This window comes from Phaethon aethereus, assembly GCF_964289735.1.
Source record: "Phaethon aethereus genome assembly, chromosome: 4".
Lineage (NCBI taxonomy): Eukaryota > Metazoa > Chordata > Aves > Phaethontiformes > Phaethontidae > Phaethon > Phaethon aethereus.
This window is the reverse complement of record NC_138578.1, coordinates 7395506-7416777: the sequence shown is the minus strand read 5'-3', so window position 1 is coordinate 7416777 and position 21272 is coordinate 7395506. Positions and strand designations below refer to the sequence as shown.

Sequence of the window (21272 nt, the reverse complement as noted above, 5' to 3'; positions counted from 1 at the left end):
GTCTAATTTAAAAATTACAGGACAAGCAATTTCCTATCAGGCACTGTCCCCATGATTTTGTTCTTACTTGCACTAGAGACTACTGGGGTTTTCTATTACAACAGAGAGCAGCCAATAATATGAAAAACCTAATCTGAACCCCAAATTAAAAAAGTAGAGCACCTGAGTTTGTGGGAGGCCCATCATTCCTAAAGCAAGTTGGTTGCAGCAGCATCATGAAAGCAACCAAATGAGACCCAAAGAACTCACACTGTTTGCACTTTAAAACATTGCTTTCAAATACTTTGGTGGTTGGATCTTTAATTAATCGTATTTTATAGAAAGCCCAGTGAGAAATCAAAACGGAATAAACTTCTCAGCATGAAGTATAACAGTGAGAATGCTCTAGGAAAAAGCTATGATCAAACTGAAGAACCTACGAGTGAAGACATCCCAATTACATAAAACCATTAAAAAAATCATCCATTTTATAAAAGTTGGTTCTCCTGCAATTTTGCCCAAAATAAAATGCAGGAACACTAGAATAAACCTTATGAAAGTTTCAGTGCAGCACCACGCTTGTTGTTTTAAACATTTTCATTACTTTCAAAGACTAGAGACTTCTCTGTGTCCATCAGCGCTCCTTGCTAATGCTACAGCGTCTGGATGTGCCGGCGAGGCCAGCAGCGCAGCGCAGCCTCCTGCTGAACCACGCCAGGCGTCAGCTGCCCGGGCACAGCCTTTAGTAGAAATTTCCCAGGGAAAAAAAAAGCTGGGGACAAAGACAAGAGCAGTTCTGACTGCTCCTCCGCCACACCGTGAAACCTGCTGGTCTGCGTGCGAGGGCAGATGAGCCATACGGTTACTGCAGAGCTGTCCTCGCAGCAACCGGACCTGCCCGGCGCGTGTCTCGGTCACACCCGCTCAGCTAAAAAGGGGTTGAGGTGGTCCTGGGGAAAGGCAGATGCCTTCAGGGCAGAGATGCAGCCACATAGGTTGTCTTAAGAGGGAGGAGAGAACGATCCTCGGTGCCAGCATCAGCTCCAAGGCCAAACTTCGCTATTCAGAAATTTCTAAAAACAGTTTCTTACTTTCCAGATTTACAGATACTGAAGTATCCCTGAAGAAGAGCCTCAAGTGCTGCTGCAGGGCACTACTTCAGAAGGGCCTGGAAATTAAGATCAAACTCAAATCCAGATATTTCTAGAAAGCTAAGGCTTTGTTTGACCTATGCTATTACCATAATAAAAGCTACAGACACTGCTCCTCTAATGCACTTTTTTTTTTTTACATTAAACTTCACTTGCACATGAGAAGGAAATTCTAATTCACCCTCGTAAATTATCTTCCATCTTCTCTCGCATGAAACAGTGGGAAGTAATCACCCTATTTTGCTATCTTGATATATCTTTAAAGGTACTCATTAAAAGAAAGGTACATCCAGCAGGTGAATAGAGATAACTGGTCATAAGTGATGACAGGCAAAAATACACAAATATCTGATCTGAAAAAAGGCCAAGTTGGAAGCCAGATGCATACTGAACTATCCACTTTACTTGCTGTTTATTCAGCTCATGTCAGGATGATTCAATGCATCTTTACATGCAACTCCCTATTCATACAGCATCTTCTAGTCACAAAACCAAGCATTTTCCATTTCTTTTTCTAAACAAAGGGCAGAACAGTGGAATGGGAACTTGCCATTCAACAGCGGAAACTGTTTGTAAAGCTGGGAAGCTGGAGACACTAGGAAGAAAAGGCTTTAATGAAACTGGCCACTGTGCGTGCCAACTGTCAAGACTTTTTATATATTCTTCCAAGGAGCACTGACTGAGGCTTTTTCTGTATTTACTCTTTACATCCCAGTTATTATAATTCTTTGAATGATGCAAAAGAACAGAATTCATGAGAAATGCTGTATTAGAAACAGGCAGGCTTTTTTTCCCCTGCAACTAGTTTGTAGATGCACTCAGTGACCCATTAACTTATTTTTGGTTCTGTACAAAGCCAGCACCAAGACATTTGTGACTCATTATCAACTAGGCACAGGAATTCACCACTAGAGCCTCAGCTGATCCAGATCCAAAGGAAATCCCCATACGCTTGGAATTTCTGAAATACAAGCATTACAGTTGTTGCCTGGTAAGAAGAGTTTCCATACACAACAGAGGATATGTTTATATTTATGTTTTTGGGGCTTGTAACTCAGCCAGAGGCAGATAAATTTTCCCAGGGCAGCAAAAATCATATCACTGCCATCCGGGTAAAAACATAGTACTGTTTCAAGTCACTAGTCCAAAGTGTGGAAGCAGTAGAGCTGTGACAGTTTTCCAAACCAACATTTAAGCCTGCAGTCCTTTTTTTCATTATGAGATCCCATGTTCTGCAGCAAAAAAGATGTGCTACACAAAACAGCTTTGCTCACTACGCAGCTTTCATTCATTTGTTCCCAGAGCACAGTTTGTCCTGTGCCGTGTCGGAGGAGAGCTCTCGCGGGTTTGACTTCGGTGTCTGCTGTGACACAGCTTCCCGGGCGAGCCTGGAGGCTAGCCCAGACACCGCTGCTGCGTACGGCAAGGCCTGACCCCATCCCCTGGACTTGGAGCACTCACAGCAGTGCCCTCACCAGCCAGAGGTTACTAGGAGGCAACGCAGCGTTTTACAACATACCAGCATTTAAGCGATAGCTAAGTGAGCAAAAGTTTTGCCTGGGATCACGTCCAATGACCAGTCAGTTGAGGAGGGCCTTCAGCGTTATAGGAATCACACAAATACTCCACAGTCACCCTCACTTTTGGACCAAGACAAAAGTTTAGCTTATTTCCCGGCCTTTGTAAACAGCACATAGAAAGATGGGGGAGCTGAGGCAAGCACATCATATTTTCCACTCTGCTATGGAAAAAGTAGGTGACTATGTAATTAAAGATGGTGTGGTAATGCATACACTAGGTCTGGGTACAGTAAGGTGGAAATTTTAATTCCGGTATTTCATACCTTTTAAGAGCTGGAACTGGCAGCCTTAATAACATTCTTTGAATTTTTGAAGTAATATAATTACTTTCAATTAATCAAAATGAGGAAAGAGTGAAATATCCTTTCACGAGACACTGACATGAATAATATTCAGGGAACAGAGTGGTGACCACTAACGTACCAATGCTTATTGTAACTGCCAGGCAGCAGCATCTGAGAAAGTTTCTCCTCCTCCCCAAGACAGGAAATAATTGTCTGACGTCCATTGTCAGAAGCTGAGTAACTAACAGCAATGAGCTATAACAATAAGTGCTGCTGTGAGGTCTTGATTATATAGAATAGGAAAATACGAGCTTCAAAGTGACCACTGACTCCCTTGCAGTTCCTCTACGCTGTCTCATAACTGTCTTCTCCTCCCTCCATCTGCAGCTCTCAGTCACAACCCTAAATGCAAAAGCCTGGGGGCACTTGCTCCCACCTCCCTCCACTCCTCCTTGCAGCACATCCTTAATGAGGCCACCCATGATCCTACTAAGGCTCACCCTGGAAGAGGTCCTTCCCCTGGCAACAATCATCTGATGGAGACCTTGAAGGAAAAAAGCCCCAGATCGTATTCAGTTTTCTGAGCAGAAACACAGAAATCTCTCAAACATTCCCTTTCATAATTGCCCGCTACCACTTTGAGAAGACTCAAGGGATGATATCTGGATGATACCTGATTTCAATTTTAAAACCACAATTTTGTGCACCGACTCCGTGGCCATTACCATTCAGAAAGTTTTACCTCTGCTCCTGAGTACTTCTGTGTGCGCTGAACAAGCTCCGCTAAGCAGACTTCATCACTGACTGGCATGGACTGAAAATGAAGTTTGAAGATCTCCCCACGGGTGGCTGCATCTGGCAATGGCACATAAATAATTCTGTCTATTCGTCCTGGTCTCAACAAGGCCTGCAACGAAAGCGTCACAGGAAAAAGTTATAGCACACGGCACGTCACATCCAGAAAGTAAAAACCACAGCTCAATTAAAAACAACAATGCCGCCAAATAACCAACAATTTCAGCCAAAGCAAGAGGCTGCACAGGAACAATCGAGCTATGTGCAAGAGGGCTTATTCTCCTATGTTAGCATGGATCCGTCGCTGAAAAGACTAGTAAAGCTACTCAGCTTGAGAAATACCAGTTTATGGAAAAAAGGAATCATAAAGGAACCATAGCAATTTTCCTAAAATCATAATTTTAGGCCTGTTGCAAGGTGTGCTGGAATGTTAGGACTTGGCAGAGGGACAGGTGGCAATGGACACATCCCAAGTTCAGATCTTCAGTCAAGACAATTCACTTTGAAGTGAAGCTTATATTCTGGATTCATGTTGCTTTATCCCAGATTACTAGAGCTGCACATGCTTGCAGAAGAGCAGATTACTCTGACAGGGTTTTTTATGCAAAATAAGGTAACAACAGACAGAGGCCAGTGATGCTTAGCTTCAAAAAGGGAGAGGGAAAAAACATAGACTTGCAAAAGCACTATAGTTAATCCATTTTAGCATCAGCTTTGAACTGTTGGAGAATCCCTAGGTTTCTCTTGTGCCACAAGACAACTGAAAATTCAACAGAGGAGTAGAGATACAAGCTAAGGCTCCAACTTTGCAGTTTCATACGCACATATTGGCCCTTGCACTTTGGTTTACTCAGATTACGTGTACACTGGGGAGGTGACAGAGCAAACTCTGGGCAGCAGCGACAGACAACGTAAGAGGGGACAATGGCCACAAAGGGCAGCACGGAGGGTTCAGACCGGATGGGAGGAAAAAATCTCTAGGAGAAGCACAGCCTTGGGGCAGGTCATCGGTGAGGCTGCCAAAACTCTGTCCTTGGGGGTTTTGTGGCTCGGCCAGACGAAGGCAAGCCCTCACCAAACTGGTGCTCGTGAGTCCTGCGTTGTGTGGGAGGGGGACAACAGGGCCTTTGGAAGCCCCCTCCAACCAGCCCCCTCCAGTCACAGACCTTCTGTGACTCTATGCTTTCTGGACAGGGTCAAAAAGTAAACACTATCTATATATAAAACAATTATATCCGATACACAGGAGAAGCCAAGCTCTTAAATTCATGGGAAGAGAGGAAGCCTATTTCCCTATACTTCTAAAAATCTCCAAGATTCTTGAAAACAATCTGAAGTAAAAAAGTAAAAACCCTCCCAGCCTTCTTGACATTTGAAAACAACAACAAACTGTGCATAGCAAATGCAGATAAAGAGTATTTAAACTATTTTCTAAAAACTGAACAGTGTTTATAAGATTCAGCATGTAACCTAAATTGTTTTTATGTTATGGTTCTCCCTTGGGCAGAGTAGTTTGAGTTCCAGATGACTACAGATATTGCATGGCTGTCCTGGGCTGTCAGCCAATAAGTCTTTTCCCAGCCTGATCATGTCAGTGAAAGTCATGCTGAAAAAATAGTAGGAAAGAGCTTTCCTTCCTGCACGGCATTGATCAAGTTAACACCCTTCCTAGAGTTTCTTTAAAAAGACTGTTGTGGTGCTTCAGAGTGGAAAAATGTATCCTGAATGTTAAGAGATGTCTTGTTATTTTTAAAACAGAACATGAAAACGCTCAGCAGAAAGTGCGTGGCACTGCAGCGTGTTGCATCGAGCTGCGTAAGGAAGGCCGTACGAGGAAGACTAAAGGTCCCTATCCAGCCCGGTACCCTGTCCCTGGCAGTGGCCTGTGCTGGATCCCTACAAACAAGAGCGAGAAGCATGCCGTCCACTGATATTTCCTCTTCAGACTGTGGTACTTTCCACAGCACTCTTGATATATTCACCAAATAACCCACTGATGATAACTCACCCAGCATGTAGTTTGGTGTCTAAATCATGCGTCTATCAGGATACTGCCATTTTTTGCCAACACACTTGAAAGAGAAATTTGCATGTTTCAAGACGAGGCTTGGAGGGAGAGGAATTACACCACAATTGCGTTCTGCGTGCTCTTACGGAAATGCCCATAGCTAATTCTATTACTTAGAAAAAACACAAAATGTTCACATGAGTACAATGGCGTGCCTCTTTTAAATCAAGGCAGGTTTAATCAGGACACCTAGATAATTAGAACGTTTTCTAGAGCCAGTTTAGCTTCACACTGATAATGACCATGGCTCTTTTGCAAGTGGGACAGGAAAAAAGCTTGATGCCAATCATCTGGGAGCAAGCGCTCCCCTGAGTTCCATCGGCTTTCGGTTCTGAGACGGAGCCTTCTAACACGACGGAGCACCCACGCTTGCAAAGCGCAACTGCAGAGGTAAAACAGTGAATATATTTTTTTTTTTTTTCTTCTCAGTTACTAAAAATTGCATTTCCTCCAGTTTGTCCCAAATGTTTTGCGTTTTATATATAGTCATAGTTGGGGGCCCAAGTTTGAAGCACGCTATCATTACTTTTTGCTACAATCAAGCCTAGGGACTTTATCCAAAACAGCCAGATGTGCTGGGAACTGTACAAAAAAAGCACAAGTCAGTCTCTGCAGTGCTTGCTGCTTAAATAGACATAGACAAAAAGGAGAGGAGAGAAAAAATTCTGAAACCTCACTTGAGAGAAGAGTCAAACTCCCTCCAGCCCGCTGAGCGAAAAGCAGATTGAACTGAGAGCTGGTCTCCACGGGCCCTCCTGACAGTCCAGCTGGATGGGAAATGTGGTGACCCTGGGCACAGCCCCACGGCTCCGCACTCTGCTGTCACCACCCTTGTCCCTTTGGCAAGCCACTGGCCCCCTCCCCTCTGTGCTCCCGAGGAACTAAAAACGGAGGCAGAGAGTGAGGAAGGGGCCTGCCTTGACCTGTCCTGTGATATTGGAGGGCAAAGCCGCAGTAAGAGGCTGTAGATGGGCTGAGGAGCTGCACTGCTGCTCTCCGGTCTGCAAGCAATCGGAGGGCAACGGCAAGTTGAGGCCATTCTCATTTGCAGGACGTCACGTTGCCCTCTCAGGGCTTTTGTTCTCTCCATACTTCTCATGGAGATAATTTTCCTTTTTGGACAAAATAATTCAGGACTCAGAACTGAGCTGCACGTAGAGGTCGGCAATAAGGGAACAAGGTTTCCCTCTTGATGTTTTTGCACACTGAAGCTTCCTCTTGAGGAAAATGAACTCTTTCTGGGTTGCTTAGAGAAGCCTACTGTGGCATCTGATGCGGACACCTGCAGCAGCGGTGTCAGCTTTAACACCAAGGCTGAGGTCATGCTTACTTCTGCTGCTGGCAGCAGTACGGAGTCTGATGGCTGCTGGCACTACCTTTTTTCTCAACGCCGCTTTCCTTGCAGACCTGGAAGCTATTTCTCCTCTCAGAGGGGTGTTGTCTGATACAGGCTTCGCCACAGGAAGGGTTTTGGAGGCGGTTGCTCCAAGCGTGCCATGACTTTCACAGGCCATTCCAGAAGACGGAGCTTCAGTCTTGCAATCTGCGCTTAGAAAATCGCGAGGAGAGCGATAAGGGCACCCAGGTCATCTCCAGACCAGCCCCGCTGCCCACGGGGCACGTTGGGATCCGGCGCTGACCCGTTGGCGGGGCGGGAGGTGAAGCCGCCTGGGATTGATCCTTGCTGCCGAGCTGGAGGAGGAGGAATTCCTCGGGAGAAGGCGGTGGCTTGGCTCTGCAGGAGGAGAGGCAGGTAGGGGAGGGTGAAGAGTTGAAGCGGGGCTGCAGGTTCAGGCAGATATGAGCTGCCGGCAGTACAAAATTAACCGCTCGCGGCTGGGAGATGCAAAACTGATTTGAGGCTAGGAGCACACAGAAGGTGGGAAGTTGATGGGGCCAAAATTAATTGATGTGTGCGCAGAGCTACATAATTCACTGATGTTGAGATGTGAGGGTTGCATAATTTATGTAGGCCAGGAAGGGCACAAAATTAAGTAATTGGGGTTTTGGTAGAAACCAGAATACTCTGTACCATTAAGCAATTCTTTTGCAAGTTTATGTAATTTTTTTGTTGTTACCACAACAGTTACAAAAGGGGTCTAAGTGCACATGCACTGAAAGGTTACTAGTGGTACACACATACAATATTCTTCGGGGGAGCACTAGGAAAGTGGGATAATCATCATGTAATACATAATATCATCAATAGCAAAACCACATTTTAATTAAGAAGAAACTGCTCCCCTTTCAATAAGAAATGCTTAAATTCTTTGGTAATTAAAATAGAGTATTACTTCAAAATATGTCATTGGAAAAGATAGCTAGCTCAAAAATGTGTATTTTGTGCGCAATTACAAAGATAATTATTTCAGGAAAGAAAACTTAAATAGGTAAAGCCAGGAAAATATTTGTGGTTCCTGTTAAGAATGGACTAGAATTAACCTTAGGGCTTTGCTAATTTTCCTACTCCTCTTTTCTTTTTTTTCTTTTTTTTAAAAAGCATCCATCTGTAGTTAGCGTTTTCAAAGGATATTTGGCCATTTCAAGAACACTGACAGAAGCATACCCAGCTGATGAGCTTTCTGTGGAATAGGAAAAAAATAGCTTTCCTACTGACATACTTCTACAGCCATGCCTAACTCATCAAAATCATTCTTAACCAGACCTTATAACAAAATGTCATACATAAACGGTGCAAGAGGGTAAACTGACGTTAGAAAAAATAAATACAATTTTTTAAAAAAGTGGCAAACTGACAAAATTTTCAATAGCAACATGTAATTTGCATAGCAAAACGTAAACTGCACAGTAAAAGGCATATTGAGGTGTGTAAGAGAAAGCAAGTATGTTCAGCAGGTAACGAAGTTCATCTGGAGAATCAATGTTGCTGCATGTTCTCTGCTGCAATCAATCTCCACAAGTAGGAACAGATTTTTTTACTAAGTTTAAGACATTTCCTTTCAAGTAAATACATTTATTTTAATGCAGAACCTAAAAAATGCAACTAAAGGTTTAATCCTGCCTTTGCAGTCCATTGGGATTAGACCAGAGATGAAAATGAGAAGACTGGAAATAACAGAACAATCTGTTTCCTTTGTAACTAAATCCTTCCAACTTAAATTAACAATTGCTATTTATGAACCCTGGTTGTGGTCCCTACTTACACAGACTCCCAAATATGAGAGGTACTCTACGTCTAATAGTAATCTCGTTTGGTAATGTGAGGTTTTTTTACTTTCATCGTTACAGCATTTGAACGTATCTAAAGCATTTTAAAGTCAGTCATATTCTTCCTGTAGTCTGCGCAAGCAATAACTGCTTGCGAGAGCCTTGCAGTGTTTTTGCCCATCTCAGGACAGATGCATTGCAAGGGTGGAAAGTATTAAGGTAAAAGATAGGCTGAGGAAGTGAATTTGGTAACAACGATGAGAGGGCCTTCTTGTGCCACCACATTTATCTCTTGCAGGCGTGAAGTCAGTTCCCATAAAGGTGCTTCTCCTACGCTTTTGAGGTTCACCTTGGTGCCTGATATTTTCATGCTCACTCTGAGCCACAGCAGGTCATCCTCCTGACACAAGGGACCAGGAAGCACTTGGCATTTTAGGATCTTTGAAAGTTTCAAGTACGGGAAGCTCATCCATCCTGTTTGCTAGACAGGGTACTGGAGGCTTTTTGCAATCATGGATTAATTAGCAGAATTAGAAGGTGCTGAGGGGAAAAGACACATTAGAGTGTCACTGTTAAAGACTTAAAAACCACAGTCCCATGGAGAGCTAAATTATGTTGTTCCACAACGTTTTTATTCCCCCTTCATCTGGCATGAGCTCCTTCAGAAGGCAACCTCGAATTCCTCTGTTTCAGGTGACACACTTATCTGCTGCGTCACAAGGCTGAAGTCTTGTAATTACAGGCTCCCGAGTCAAGCGATACCGCTTTTTTCTTGCCAAGAGCCCCTTTCCCCACACTCTTCCTCCTCCCCACCTTCCTCCTCCTGTGCCAATGTCTGTCACCACTGTCAGCACATGCCAACATCTCTAACCAGTTCCCCTCTTTGATAACTTCTTTGCTGGTCACCACCCTTGTACTTCTCCCAAGATTTCTGCAGATTACTCTCTGGTGTTGTTACACAACATCTACGATTCCTCTCAGGGTGGAGCAGCTTGCTTCTTTAACCTGCAGTATATCCACTACTTCAAACACTGCATTCACAAACAGAATTTTATTAGATATTATTGGAAAGTAGTTCCCACAAAATGTTGCAGTTTCCTACTATCAGTCCCTATGCAAAGACTTCACCTTCCGCACAGAATTCTAAAAATCAGGCTGTACAACCCTTCCATCATGTCAGTCTTGCTCAAGACCTGGAGCATTGTGCAAGCTGACAAGAAAAGACATGATAGGTTTGACAGCAGGTGTTCAGGAAGAATGCACACTATCAAGTGGCAGCGAGCACAGCGGGAACATTTTACTCGGGCATTAACCAGAAGTACTAATTAAAGGCAGAGAACAAACATGTGGTTTGATACGCCAACAAACAGTAAACCAACTTCAACAGGGAGACAGTTTATGTCATCCGAGTCCAAACCAAGATGAAGCGATACGGAGAGCTAACCATCTGAAAAATAAGAATGCAATCTGTCCTTCGCTGCTAAGCGGTCAAATGCCCCTGCTTGTGCAGGATTCATCTACTCGCTTTGCTTATCCTCTAGGTCTGCTACACTTAATTAATCTTTTTCCTTCAACCGCTGATTTTTACCCGTTTCCAGTTTGCCTCATCAACAGAAGGAAACTTTTCCATGTAATTCAACGTACCTTCTGGAATTGCTCTCCTTGCTGGCTACCAACAGGAACTAACACCTTCAGCTATCGCTACAGATCAGTCTCTTAGTTATTACAGCAAAACACAGTTTACCCTATAGTTCCAGTATGCAGAAAAATAACAAATTCATCTTTCCTTATAAAAGGAAACCCGAGGAAAGAATCTGCCTTGACACAACAGAAACCATCGGCGTGACTTGCTTGAACGACATACCCTGCTTTAGCATGTTTCACAGCAAATCAGTCATTTCCACTAATGGTGGTGATTTTAAACAGACATAAGCGTAACTTAAATAACTAAGTTATAAATAGGCAGCGCTAAAAGTGCTTCAAGAAAGCAGAAATTTCCGGAGGTGATGTGAAAGCATATCGAGCCTTGACACAGACAAAGCATTCAGAGCTGCTTTTGATTTTATTTTCTTCCCCTGACGTCTGCTGTCAGGCACGGACGAGGTCCCACCATGCTACCACCACGCAGAGCCCACCGCACAGCCGGCTCATACGCCCCAGCAGCCCGCGGTGCTGCCGGCACTCTGGCATCTGCACCACAGCCCTCGCCTCGCTGCCAAACCATGGGGTTTCGGGCTGCTCTGGGCTGGAGGTAGCTGTGCCTCTGCCTTTGGGGATATGGCACCAAGTGTGTGGCGCCAGTGATTATTCAGCTGCCTTATCTTGCTTACACAGCTCAGGGAAGAGGCTGCTGTACCCTCCCGCCTCCTCCTAAGCTCACCTCCCACGGTCCCTCCTGCCCCACGGGCTGCACTCTTGTGCCAGACAGCAGCTGCGGTCACACGTGGAGAAGGGGCAGCAAGGAAGAGGGATGGGTAGTAGGGTTATCACCTCTCCACCGTCGAAAGAAACTGCCTGTGGATGCAGAAGGAGAAAAACTCTGCAAAAAGCCATGCTTCTATTTCCAAACCTGGACGCACCAGAATATTCTCCTCTTTTTAATCAGAGTAACATCAGTGCCCCAACCGCTGTACATCACAGTCCTGCCTCTGACAGAGTTTGATTAATATAGCTAATTCAAGGGGAGAAAGATGACTTGAGGAGACTTGTTTCATTGCAACAATGAGACCATGTAAACACAATTGTGAGGAACAATGTGCTCCTTGGCCCAGGCAGACAATACCAGAGCGCGTTTTTATGAGGTTTTGTTCAGATAGGATTAAAATATCTCAAGAAACCGAGTTTCAATCACTTTTCTTGGCAGAAACATTTGCAGGCAGATACTCTGCAGCTGCAGAACCAGTATCTCCATGCTTTTTCCCCCCCTGATATTTCAAGCAGTGAAATTGGCCAGGTGGCACAAATTACTACAGTGCTCACTGGGAGCCAAGGTTTGCCCAGGCCTCCATCTATAAAAGTCTAAACCTGTCAGTAACACAGCACATTTTCAATGCAGTAAAAGCAGTGCAAATCCAAGCAACCCTACTGATACGATTCCAGATACTCCAGTTTGGCACCGCAGAAATTCAGCTCCAAATCAAGAAGCTTACACATATTCAAAGACATGGAGGCACTGACAGGGAATCAGGCTCTCCTCCACTCTGCTTTGTGAACATGGTCTCAGAAAAAACTGAAGCAGTTTAGCAGATTCTCCACAATCTACCCATGCTTTTTGGGACACTCAAACACATGTTTTCAAGCCACAAACTGTAAAACACAGCATCCAACCTTTTTCCCCCTGCTCATGCAGGCTGCAGCTGCGCCACTCTCTCCTTGCACCCGTGCTGAGCAGCAGTCTCAGCTCAGGGCTGCGGCACCGGCTTCCTTCGCTGGGGGGATTTCAGCCAGAAGACCTTGTTCTTCTCTCCCCATGTCCAATCTGAGCAGTCTTACCGTGGCGGCACGTGGACAGAGGATGTCCCAGTTTTCGGCTGTTTGTCTGCAGTTATAGTAAGGAGTCGGAGCAACCTAGTCCTTTGCCACTTGCCGGGTCTCACAGAGAGGTTTTGATGTGGAGAAGGCACTGGAACTGACTCTCTTCTCCTTTAAACACTATGCAGCTCTTCCTCCCCCATTTCTAATAAAATGTTTTTTAGTAAAGTTAAAATTAACTGAAGGAAAAAAAAATAATCTATCATCAGCTAATAAACAACGTAACACACCCTCTTCAGTGTATGTTTACGTAAGAGAGTCCTCCATGCTCCTGTCTAAGAGGTGCAAAACCTCAGGAATGTCAGTTCTTTTTTTCTTTCCCCTCTTTTTTTTGGGGTGGGGGTTTAATAAAAGAACCCCTTTAGAAAAGATAACAATTACATGTAATGGAACCTGGAACCAGACTCTTTTGGCAATTAATCACCCAGGAGCCGTTGCAATCCTGCAGGCTGTTTCTGACAGATTTTGAGAGCTTTACAGGAATCACTGGGATAAGATGTGCCTGGGCTGGCTTCTGACAGGGACCGATCATGTACAAAGTGGATTGTTGGTTTTGGGTTGTTGTTTTTTGAGTTTGTATAGACGCACATACATATACACACGCACATACATATACACACAGATGTGTGCACCCATATACATATTTTTATAGGAGTCTGTCTTTACATAGATGGAACAACTGCAGAACTCATTTATTAGCCCAGAGGCAAAAAAAAAAAGGAGGGGGGGGGAGAAAAAAAAAAGCCTTTTCTTCCTCTCAGCAAAGTAGAGCTATCCATCACTTAACAGAGATACTTCCTGTTTTCAAGCAGTTGGGAAGGCATGACTTCCAACCCAAATACTTGGCTTGGCAAACTATTCCCGTGTTGACAGATGCTTTTATAACCACTTCATTCCACCTGAAGTTTCAGTATAAAAGGAGGTGGTTTTTGTTGGTTTGGTTTTGTTTTGTTTTCTGAGGGAGGAGAAAGGGAAAGCAGAAAGGAGAGGAAAGAGAAGGAAAAGGAAGGAAAATACCACAACTATAACAGCTGGATGACAGAGGTTAGCATAGCTCTGACAGATGTTACCATGTAACCTCAAAATGACATGTTAGAGAAAAAAAAACCCAAACCTGTTCCTTGTAGTAAAAAGAATTTTGAACTCCTGCCAAAATATTACAATTCTCCTCAGAAGCTTTCAAACGCTGTAACAATGATCTACCACATAACACAGTATTTTCCATAGATAAGCTATGCCTTTATATTACCATTGCTTTGACTGATTAAATTACCAGCACGGGATCAGAATCTTTTCAGAGAGACGACTTAGCCACCAATGACAAAAATCCACAGTAGGTCAGCTCCATCAGGACCTGCCTCATAACAGCTTTTCGTCTCGTATATTCTGTTTTCATAGGATTCATGTTTAACAGGACATGGTCTAAACACATCTCGAGACTGAATTCTTCGGTGTGTGACAAACAGGAGCAAAAATATGCTGCACACAAAAAGAGGTATTTGTAAAGCTGCATGATCCATTTTAGATTTCTGTATTGCTTATACCCGGTTACTTCAATGACTACCCTACTACAAAAATCTTGATGACTTTACCTGGCTTGTGACCAAACTTTACAGATGTGTCTAGCAAACTACAGATAAACAAGGTATAAAAGAAATGTTCATGGCACAAAACAGGTGTGTAAAACAAGCTGCTTCTAAAGAAAGAAGAGGTCGGAAGAGAGGTAGGCAACATCAATGAAACGATGCAGAAACAGTTTCAAAAGGAAATCAATGACTTTCCGTCGTTACAGCCAACACCGTGGCAGAAAAGAAAATAGTTTCTGGTTTTCATTATTTGAAAAATCTTATTTTACTGCCATGCTCTGGAAGACCATTTGAAGCAATGAAGTAGACACTGGTCACAATAACTGTAAGCTAAAGGAAAAGTCATTCAACGTGTAGAGAGAATAAAGTCACGATATAAGAAATATCACTCATTTGTATTTGAAATTGGAAACCAAGGTGACCGCGCCTTTTAAAAATCTGTCTTGAGGCTTGTATTCCAAAAAGAGAGGGAGTGAAACAAATAAATCCTGGTTTAAACCCCTCTCTTTGGGAGGTACAGCCCTCGTGCCCCTTCAGTAACTAACACACTGGGTACAATCCAGTTGCCAGTACCATTTAAGACCAGCTAAGGTATCTTAGATATCTCCCTGAGGCTGGCAGATATTACCAATGAGGCTTTCTCCCTGCCAAGAGGATAGCTGGTGGCCAGGCAGGAGCCTGCGGAGCAGAACAAATAGCACAGGATGCCTCTGTTCAGGCCACTGAATCCCAGGCACGCTTTTGGTATAGGAACAACCAGAAGACACAGCAAGGGTTTTTAACTCACTACCCGACAGTCCAGATGTTCGAACACCAATGAAGCCCACTCCCCCTTTCAAAAAATGCACTCTCAATCCATTTTTTAGTTATGCATTCAGGAGAAAAAAAGAAACAGATAAGTATATGCAGCAGGAAAGAAGCCTCTAACCAGCATCTGCAAAGAGGTGCGTGCGCAACAAAACACTGCTTGATGTAGGACATCTAGCAGCAGACACGCAACATACATCTTTAAATACAGTCACGCAGCTAAGGAGGCTTTCTGGGGCCAGCCGAGCACATCAGAGAAGACGACTCATTGGGAACAGCTAGATGTGGTCACCGAGGATGCCACCGGCATAACAGCACAGGTGACACAGTTCCAGAGGTTGAGAAAGTGCAGATAATACCGAAGAACTGCATGCTTGACTATAAAATCCCAGATAGTTACATGCCAGGATGTTAATATAGTCAAGACACAGCCTAATTAAGAACAGCGGTGCACTGGCTGGGTCAGAAGCCAAGATACTCTGCTTGAAGAAAAGGCCCTGGCAGACATGCCTTCTCTTATTATTGCAAGCAGACAATCACCGACTTCCTCCACCCGGATGCAGGAAGACAACCTGGTGGTTTTCTCCCTCATACCGGCAGAAACCACTTTGTGTGTTGATCTTAGAAACTTGTGGGTGGTGCTGAGTTTACATAAGTTACAGTGCTTACTGCAGCTGCCAGTTGCAAGTGACAGATAGAGCTTGGACTCTGGGATTAAAATATGTACTTTCTAGACATTAGGCCTGAAGCGGTGCTGATAAAAGTCCTGAGATCATTTTAGAGTTCTGCCAAGTGTTTATAGCCCCTAATAGACATGAAATATTAGATGAAAACCTTTGGTGCCACTCAACTCATATTTTTTTCCCCTACACTGCCAAGAGTTCCTTCAAACATATGTGAGACACTGCTGGTCATTGTCCATCTGGCTTTCTCCTTGACTGTCCCCAACTTTGTGAAGTCACCCATAATGTTTCCATCTCTAAGCACTTTTCAATGGAGGAATTATTTTGGTCAGCCCCTTTTACATGTTCTACAGTCAGCCCGAAGGCATTCCTGCCCTGGCAGACAGTCTGGCATCAGATCTGGCTTCAATCTTACCACATATCCTAGATATTTCCATCTTCATTTCTGGATAATTTAGGAGATTAAGTCTTGTTCAACTCCCTGACGAATCTCAGTATTTGTTATAAATTCATTCCACTTAATACCTACTATTTCCCCGAGGCACTTACTTTCAAAAGCTTTTAGACGTCTGTCTGTACCTTTGGTGGATTTCCAGCTTTCACATCCAACTGTTAAGGTGGAAACAAAATTTCAGTGGAAGACTCATAGATTGGTTTTAAATGGTGGATTATCAACACCTACATCTTCTTTATGCTGGTAAATGCAGCTGCTGTCTTGCTGATGTATTACACTATTCCTTTCTGGACATCCTGTTTGTTCACATCTTACTGCCATGCAATGGGAAGACGTCTGTTTTGCGTATAGCTTGTTTTTGTATCATATTATCGGAGTCGAAAATTACTGTGGTTCCCATTATGTCTATTTGTTTTTTAATTTACCTTTTTTTTTTTTCTTTTCTTTCTTTTGTGCATGAGTGTCTGCTGGATCTAGGTTACCTGCAAAACAACCTAGCTGTGGTTTCTGTTAAGTAACGTAATGCATGTTCTACTTGAGTCAACTTTTTCTCTCCCACTCTTTCCACTTAAACAAGAGTGGCTCCAAATAGCAGAGGTGAAGGATTGCACCTCTACTTGATACCATTGTCTGCATAAAGGAGTCTTCATCCTGTCAATGTGTGCTTCAATCAAGTAAGCTGCACCTTGATCTAAAGCCTTGACGAGGCAATTACTTCTCTCCACAAACCCTATAATTTCAAGATGTTACAGAGTCAATCCTGATGGACACAGTCAAATATTATCTTTAAGTCTATGAGTATAATCTAGGTTATAAAACATTGGGGAAGGTGTTGCAAATGAGTGCTTTGTTATGGTGGGGATTAAATCTGATCAGCACATGATCTTCTGTTCTACTGAACTTCAACTGATCCCTTTATTCTGCCTGAAACAGCACAGGAGAAGACCTTTTTTTTTCCCCTCCCCAATTACACTTTTTCTACTGATTCCATACTTTAAAAATTCAGTTACTTTTACCAATGTCTTTTTTCATTTTATGGGGCTGTATTCATTTATAGTCTTCCCTGTTTTTGTTTTTGTATCAAGTCCTTCCCTTTATGCCGTGATCTCTAGGATTATATCTACTTATAGATGATATATTTACTAAGATTGAAAAATTATTGCACTGTTCAAATGTTTAGTATTACCATTGCTTATTTTCTTCCCTTTTTGTTATAAAGAGCTGTTTTTTCCTTAGTAGACCTCCTGAATTGTATAAACATATGCTGTAAAGTGTTTTCCTACCATCTTTTTAACACTTGCTAATGCTTCTTTGATAAGATCCTCAGTGTATCTCTTCCCTTTTAATACTGCATTTATTTGCAGTATAATCTATAGAAATTTGTTTTTCCCTCTCCGAAATGGTATGTTTGAACAGTTGATTTCTACAGTTTTCACAACTTTTACATATATAAACCAACTATGATTTATTAATACTTGAACGTCTGGAAAGCAGCATTTATTGTGCCAGCTATGAAGCTGTCAGGCAGAAAGGACCAAAACAAACCACGCTGAGCTCCGGCAGTAAATTTGTTCTTCAGATAGGCTTTCTTGGTAAGTGTTGTGGGAGTTTTACTCTTCTTCAGTTTGTAGGTGTCCAAATAGATGTGAGCATTCTAGCTGAACAAGCCTACTTCCCTTATGGAATGCAAACTTTGTTATTTGTTACTCAGCTATTTCAAAACACAAATACTTAAGTTATTGCCATATCCGAGCCGTACATTTTCTCAGCTAATGTATTGAGAAGCCATTTCAGTCCAATCCTGTCGACAGTGTCACAGAATCCCACTCTTCAGCACAGGAGAGCTGTAACGTATTAGCCAAGCAGAAACAACACGTGATCACGCCATCACTTAAAAGAAGCATCGTGTTTTTCCTACCAAACTTCACTGGTGAGTCATTGTTCATTTGCAAAGTGGAAACAGGAAATATCTTCAGTGTTCATAGCTAAGGTCTTCCCAGAATTTAGCAGTGTTTGATCCTAAAAGCTTATTAAGTGCCTTGTTCGGGAGTCACTTTGAACTATTAGATTTATCTTGGGCTCTAATCACTGTTTAGAAATAGATTTGAACTGTAGTCAATTTAACATAAGCATTTGATTACTCCATCTGTCTTTCTGTAGTAATACTCTGCAGGGGTCATGCAGGCATGCAACGTACCATTTAAGACAGACAAGAGCACAGTTCAGGATACAGTTTAGGAATGATGTGCCCAGAGCTTGATGTTGCCCAAGGGCAATGTGGCTTGTAAGGAGACAACTATTTCTACCTTCTATTGGTCTGGATTTCCCAAAGCATTTGCAAATTGCAGGAACTGTATCGAGACATTTTAAATTTAGATTATTATAACTTACTTCACAGAGGCATCAGTACTCTCAGCTGCCCTCTTAACGAAGAGAAAATATGAACAGTTGCCCTTTGAATATGGACAACTCTTGAGCTCTAGGGTTAGGATTTATCAAAGGAACCTAAGGGGAAAAAAAAAAATAATCCTACTTCATGTTAATAGCTACATTTCTAACACTAAAAGCTTCAGAACTACTGATATTTCCTCCCACATATTCTTTAGCGTTCAAAATTATACTAATATTCATTCTTCAAGTTTCTGAATCCATAAAGCAGTGCTTTGTCTGAATACGCAGGATGAAACAGAGAATTTCATTTTACTCAAGGTGCTCTGATAGAAAAATCAGAGTTTCAGATTCTTTCTGGGGATACACAGATAATCTTTTGGTACCAATAGCATATACATGTAGAAATTAGTCTACGGGAAGTCTGCGCAGCTTCCAGAAGCAAAACAGTCACAGAAGCTGGGAGAATTGTCTGGGTGTTCCCTGAATGTTTGCACATATTCCCAAAACCCAGACCTGGCACATACCAAATCCCAGTGAAGAACTGACACCGTCACCAGCTCAGCCTGTGCAAAGGTACTTCTGGGTAAACACTACACTAAAGCAAATGCCCTCTCTGAACAAGTTCCCTCCATGGCCTTAAAGGGACAACAGTGGACCTAAACAGAAGATGAAAGTCCTTTCTTGGCTGCTATCACATATTCATACATCACATATCTGGTCCCGGCCCTCCGCCTGCAAATCATGTTACCAAAGAGAAGAAAACATTTACCTGCAGAAGTTCAGGGAGCTCTGAAGGGTCCTCTCAAACACCAGGCTTCACTTGTTTATAAATTGCTCCGATTTCATCATGAAGCACCCATTTCCCTCCTCCTGCCCAAGAGGAGCTCTCCTCAGTTCCGTATCCGTAAACCTGCTCAGCCAGGCTGGACGGACACAAGCCGCGTCCCTGCCTTCCCTAGCGCGATGGAACAGTGACGGCAGGAGAGAAGGGTAAAGGGTACATACATCCCTCCCAAGCCTCTGGGAAGGATGGGACAAAGGTGGTCTAACACAAAAGCCTGAGCCTGGGAAAGCAGTAACAGGTACCGTGCTCCAAATGCGATGCAGACACGTGGGAATTTTAATTTTATTTCCTAACACTAAATTCCAAGCAACAGGATGGGTAGTAAAATAATTATGATACTCTGCACCACAGGAGGGTATCACAGAACTGCCCCCAGAGCGTTTTTGCTCCTTCAGGGTAGGTGATATTACTAAGACGGCCTCTTACTTCAGCAGCCAGTTCATCCATCAGATGATGTAGCGCTCTGACCCTGCCCTGCGCTCAAGCGGCTTTTGTGGCTGTACCTGGGCACAGGCCACGTTGGATGCACAGGTCTACACTGGGGCCAGATCCCCCTGCGGAACAGGACATTTAACCCATCGCATGTCGTCTGTGCAGATCTACAGTGGGTTTGAGATATTTTTAGCAAAGGAGATGGGGCTAGGCACAGGCACTGGAGGGGTGCTCCTAATTGCAGCTATGCCCTTGCGTGCCCTTTTAAATCAAGTATGGAAGTGGGAGTTTAAAGCATTTGCTGAGGATATAGAATACAACAGGAATAGAATGGCTAATGGTCAAGTCCCAAAAGTTTTTCCAATTATTTGTTTAGCTGAGATTTCAGTATCACATCTGCCATTTCCTTCACAAAGAAAGGGCCAGATTCAGGTAAAATACATACTGGAAGTAGATAATATGAACCCAGAAAAATAGATTTTGCCAGTGAACTCAAAATGAAAATACTTCAATTTGACAAAAGACCCAGTCGACACAGCTCTTGTCTATGGAGATCTAAGAAGAGACTGGTCCTCGTCTCAGTTATTCACCTTCCTTTCTTGAACTCAGACTATAAATGCCCTAAAAAAAAAAAATTCATTTTCTAAAAACTGGATTTGAGATTATTATAATTATTGTTGCAATGTAATTTAAACACTACTGCTTGGAGAACCATGCAGACAGTAATGTACACAAAGTAAGCAGAAATGGTTCTGATCCATTAGCAAAATCAACCTTACTCAAACAGGTTTTCCATTCAAACAAACCATTTTTCCCCCATCTTTACAATAATCACCACAAAACTATAATGAATTTATCAAAATGAAGGACTATTTCTCACTTGTTTTTGAATTATGAATTTATAAACCTAGAATAAAACAACAAGTCTTTTAAATTTCTATATACTATAAATTGCTATCTACTAAATGGATGCTAAATGACCATAATACAGCTGATGTTACTATTCATATTGCTGAAACAGAACTTGACACATTGCAAGTTATATCAGAAACAATTCCTTTAACTTCCTATTTGTATTTTCTTCTAAATTAAGGCAGACTATTGTAATATACCAAAAGATTTTTTTAAATTACATCATTTCCTGCTGTTTTTTCTTCAGGTTCTCATTCTTGTGAATTTCAGTGAAGCTGCTGTAAGAGGTAACAATTACAGCAGAAATATTTAATTACCCAACTAGCTTTTACACAGTACCTGTGGGCACATACAGTCCGCACATGAAGTTACTTAAAAGTAAACCCACAGGAATTATTGTTAAATAATGGTACAATTATCAAAGAAAATTATTCTCTGTGAGTCATTTTACATTAATTACAATATATTATTTGAAAGGTACCGTAGATGCAGTTTATTCCACAGTGCTGCTAGGAGAGTTTAATGAGCAGTCCCATTAGGATCCATAGGCAGGAACTGGACTGACACAGACCTCGCATAGACCCGCTGCCTACACCAAATCCACCCT

At 42.7% G+C, this 21272-nt stretch overlaps 1 protein-coding gene across 1 annotated transcript in view; it reads right to left on the bottom strand.

The window, feature by feature from the left end:
• Positions 1 to 3791: 3791 nt before the first annotated feature.
• The window catches only part of AFG2A (AFG2 AAA ATPase homolog A), a gene marked incomplete at both ends in the record, with an annotated part of 162315 nt that continues 144834 nt past the window's right edge, over positions 3792 to 21272 (bottom strand). The window contains one exon of the mRNA XM_081999155.1: positions 3792 to 3901. Coding sequence (XP_081855281.1) covers positions 3792 to 3901 — 110 coding nt within the window. The remainder of the gene's footprint in view (positions 3902 to 21272) is intronic.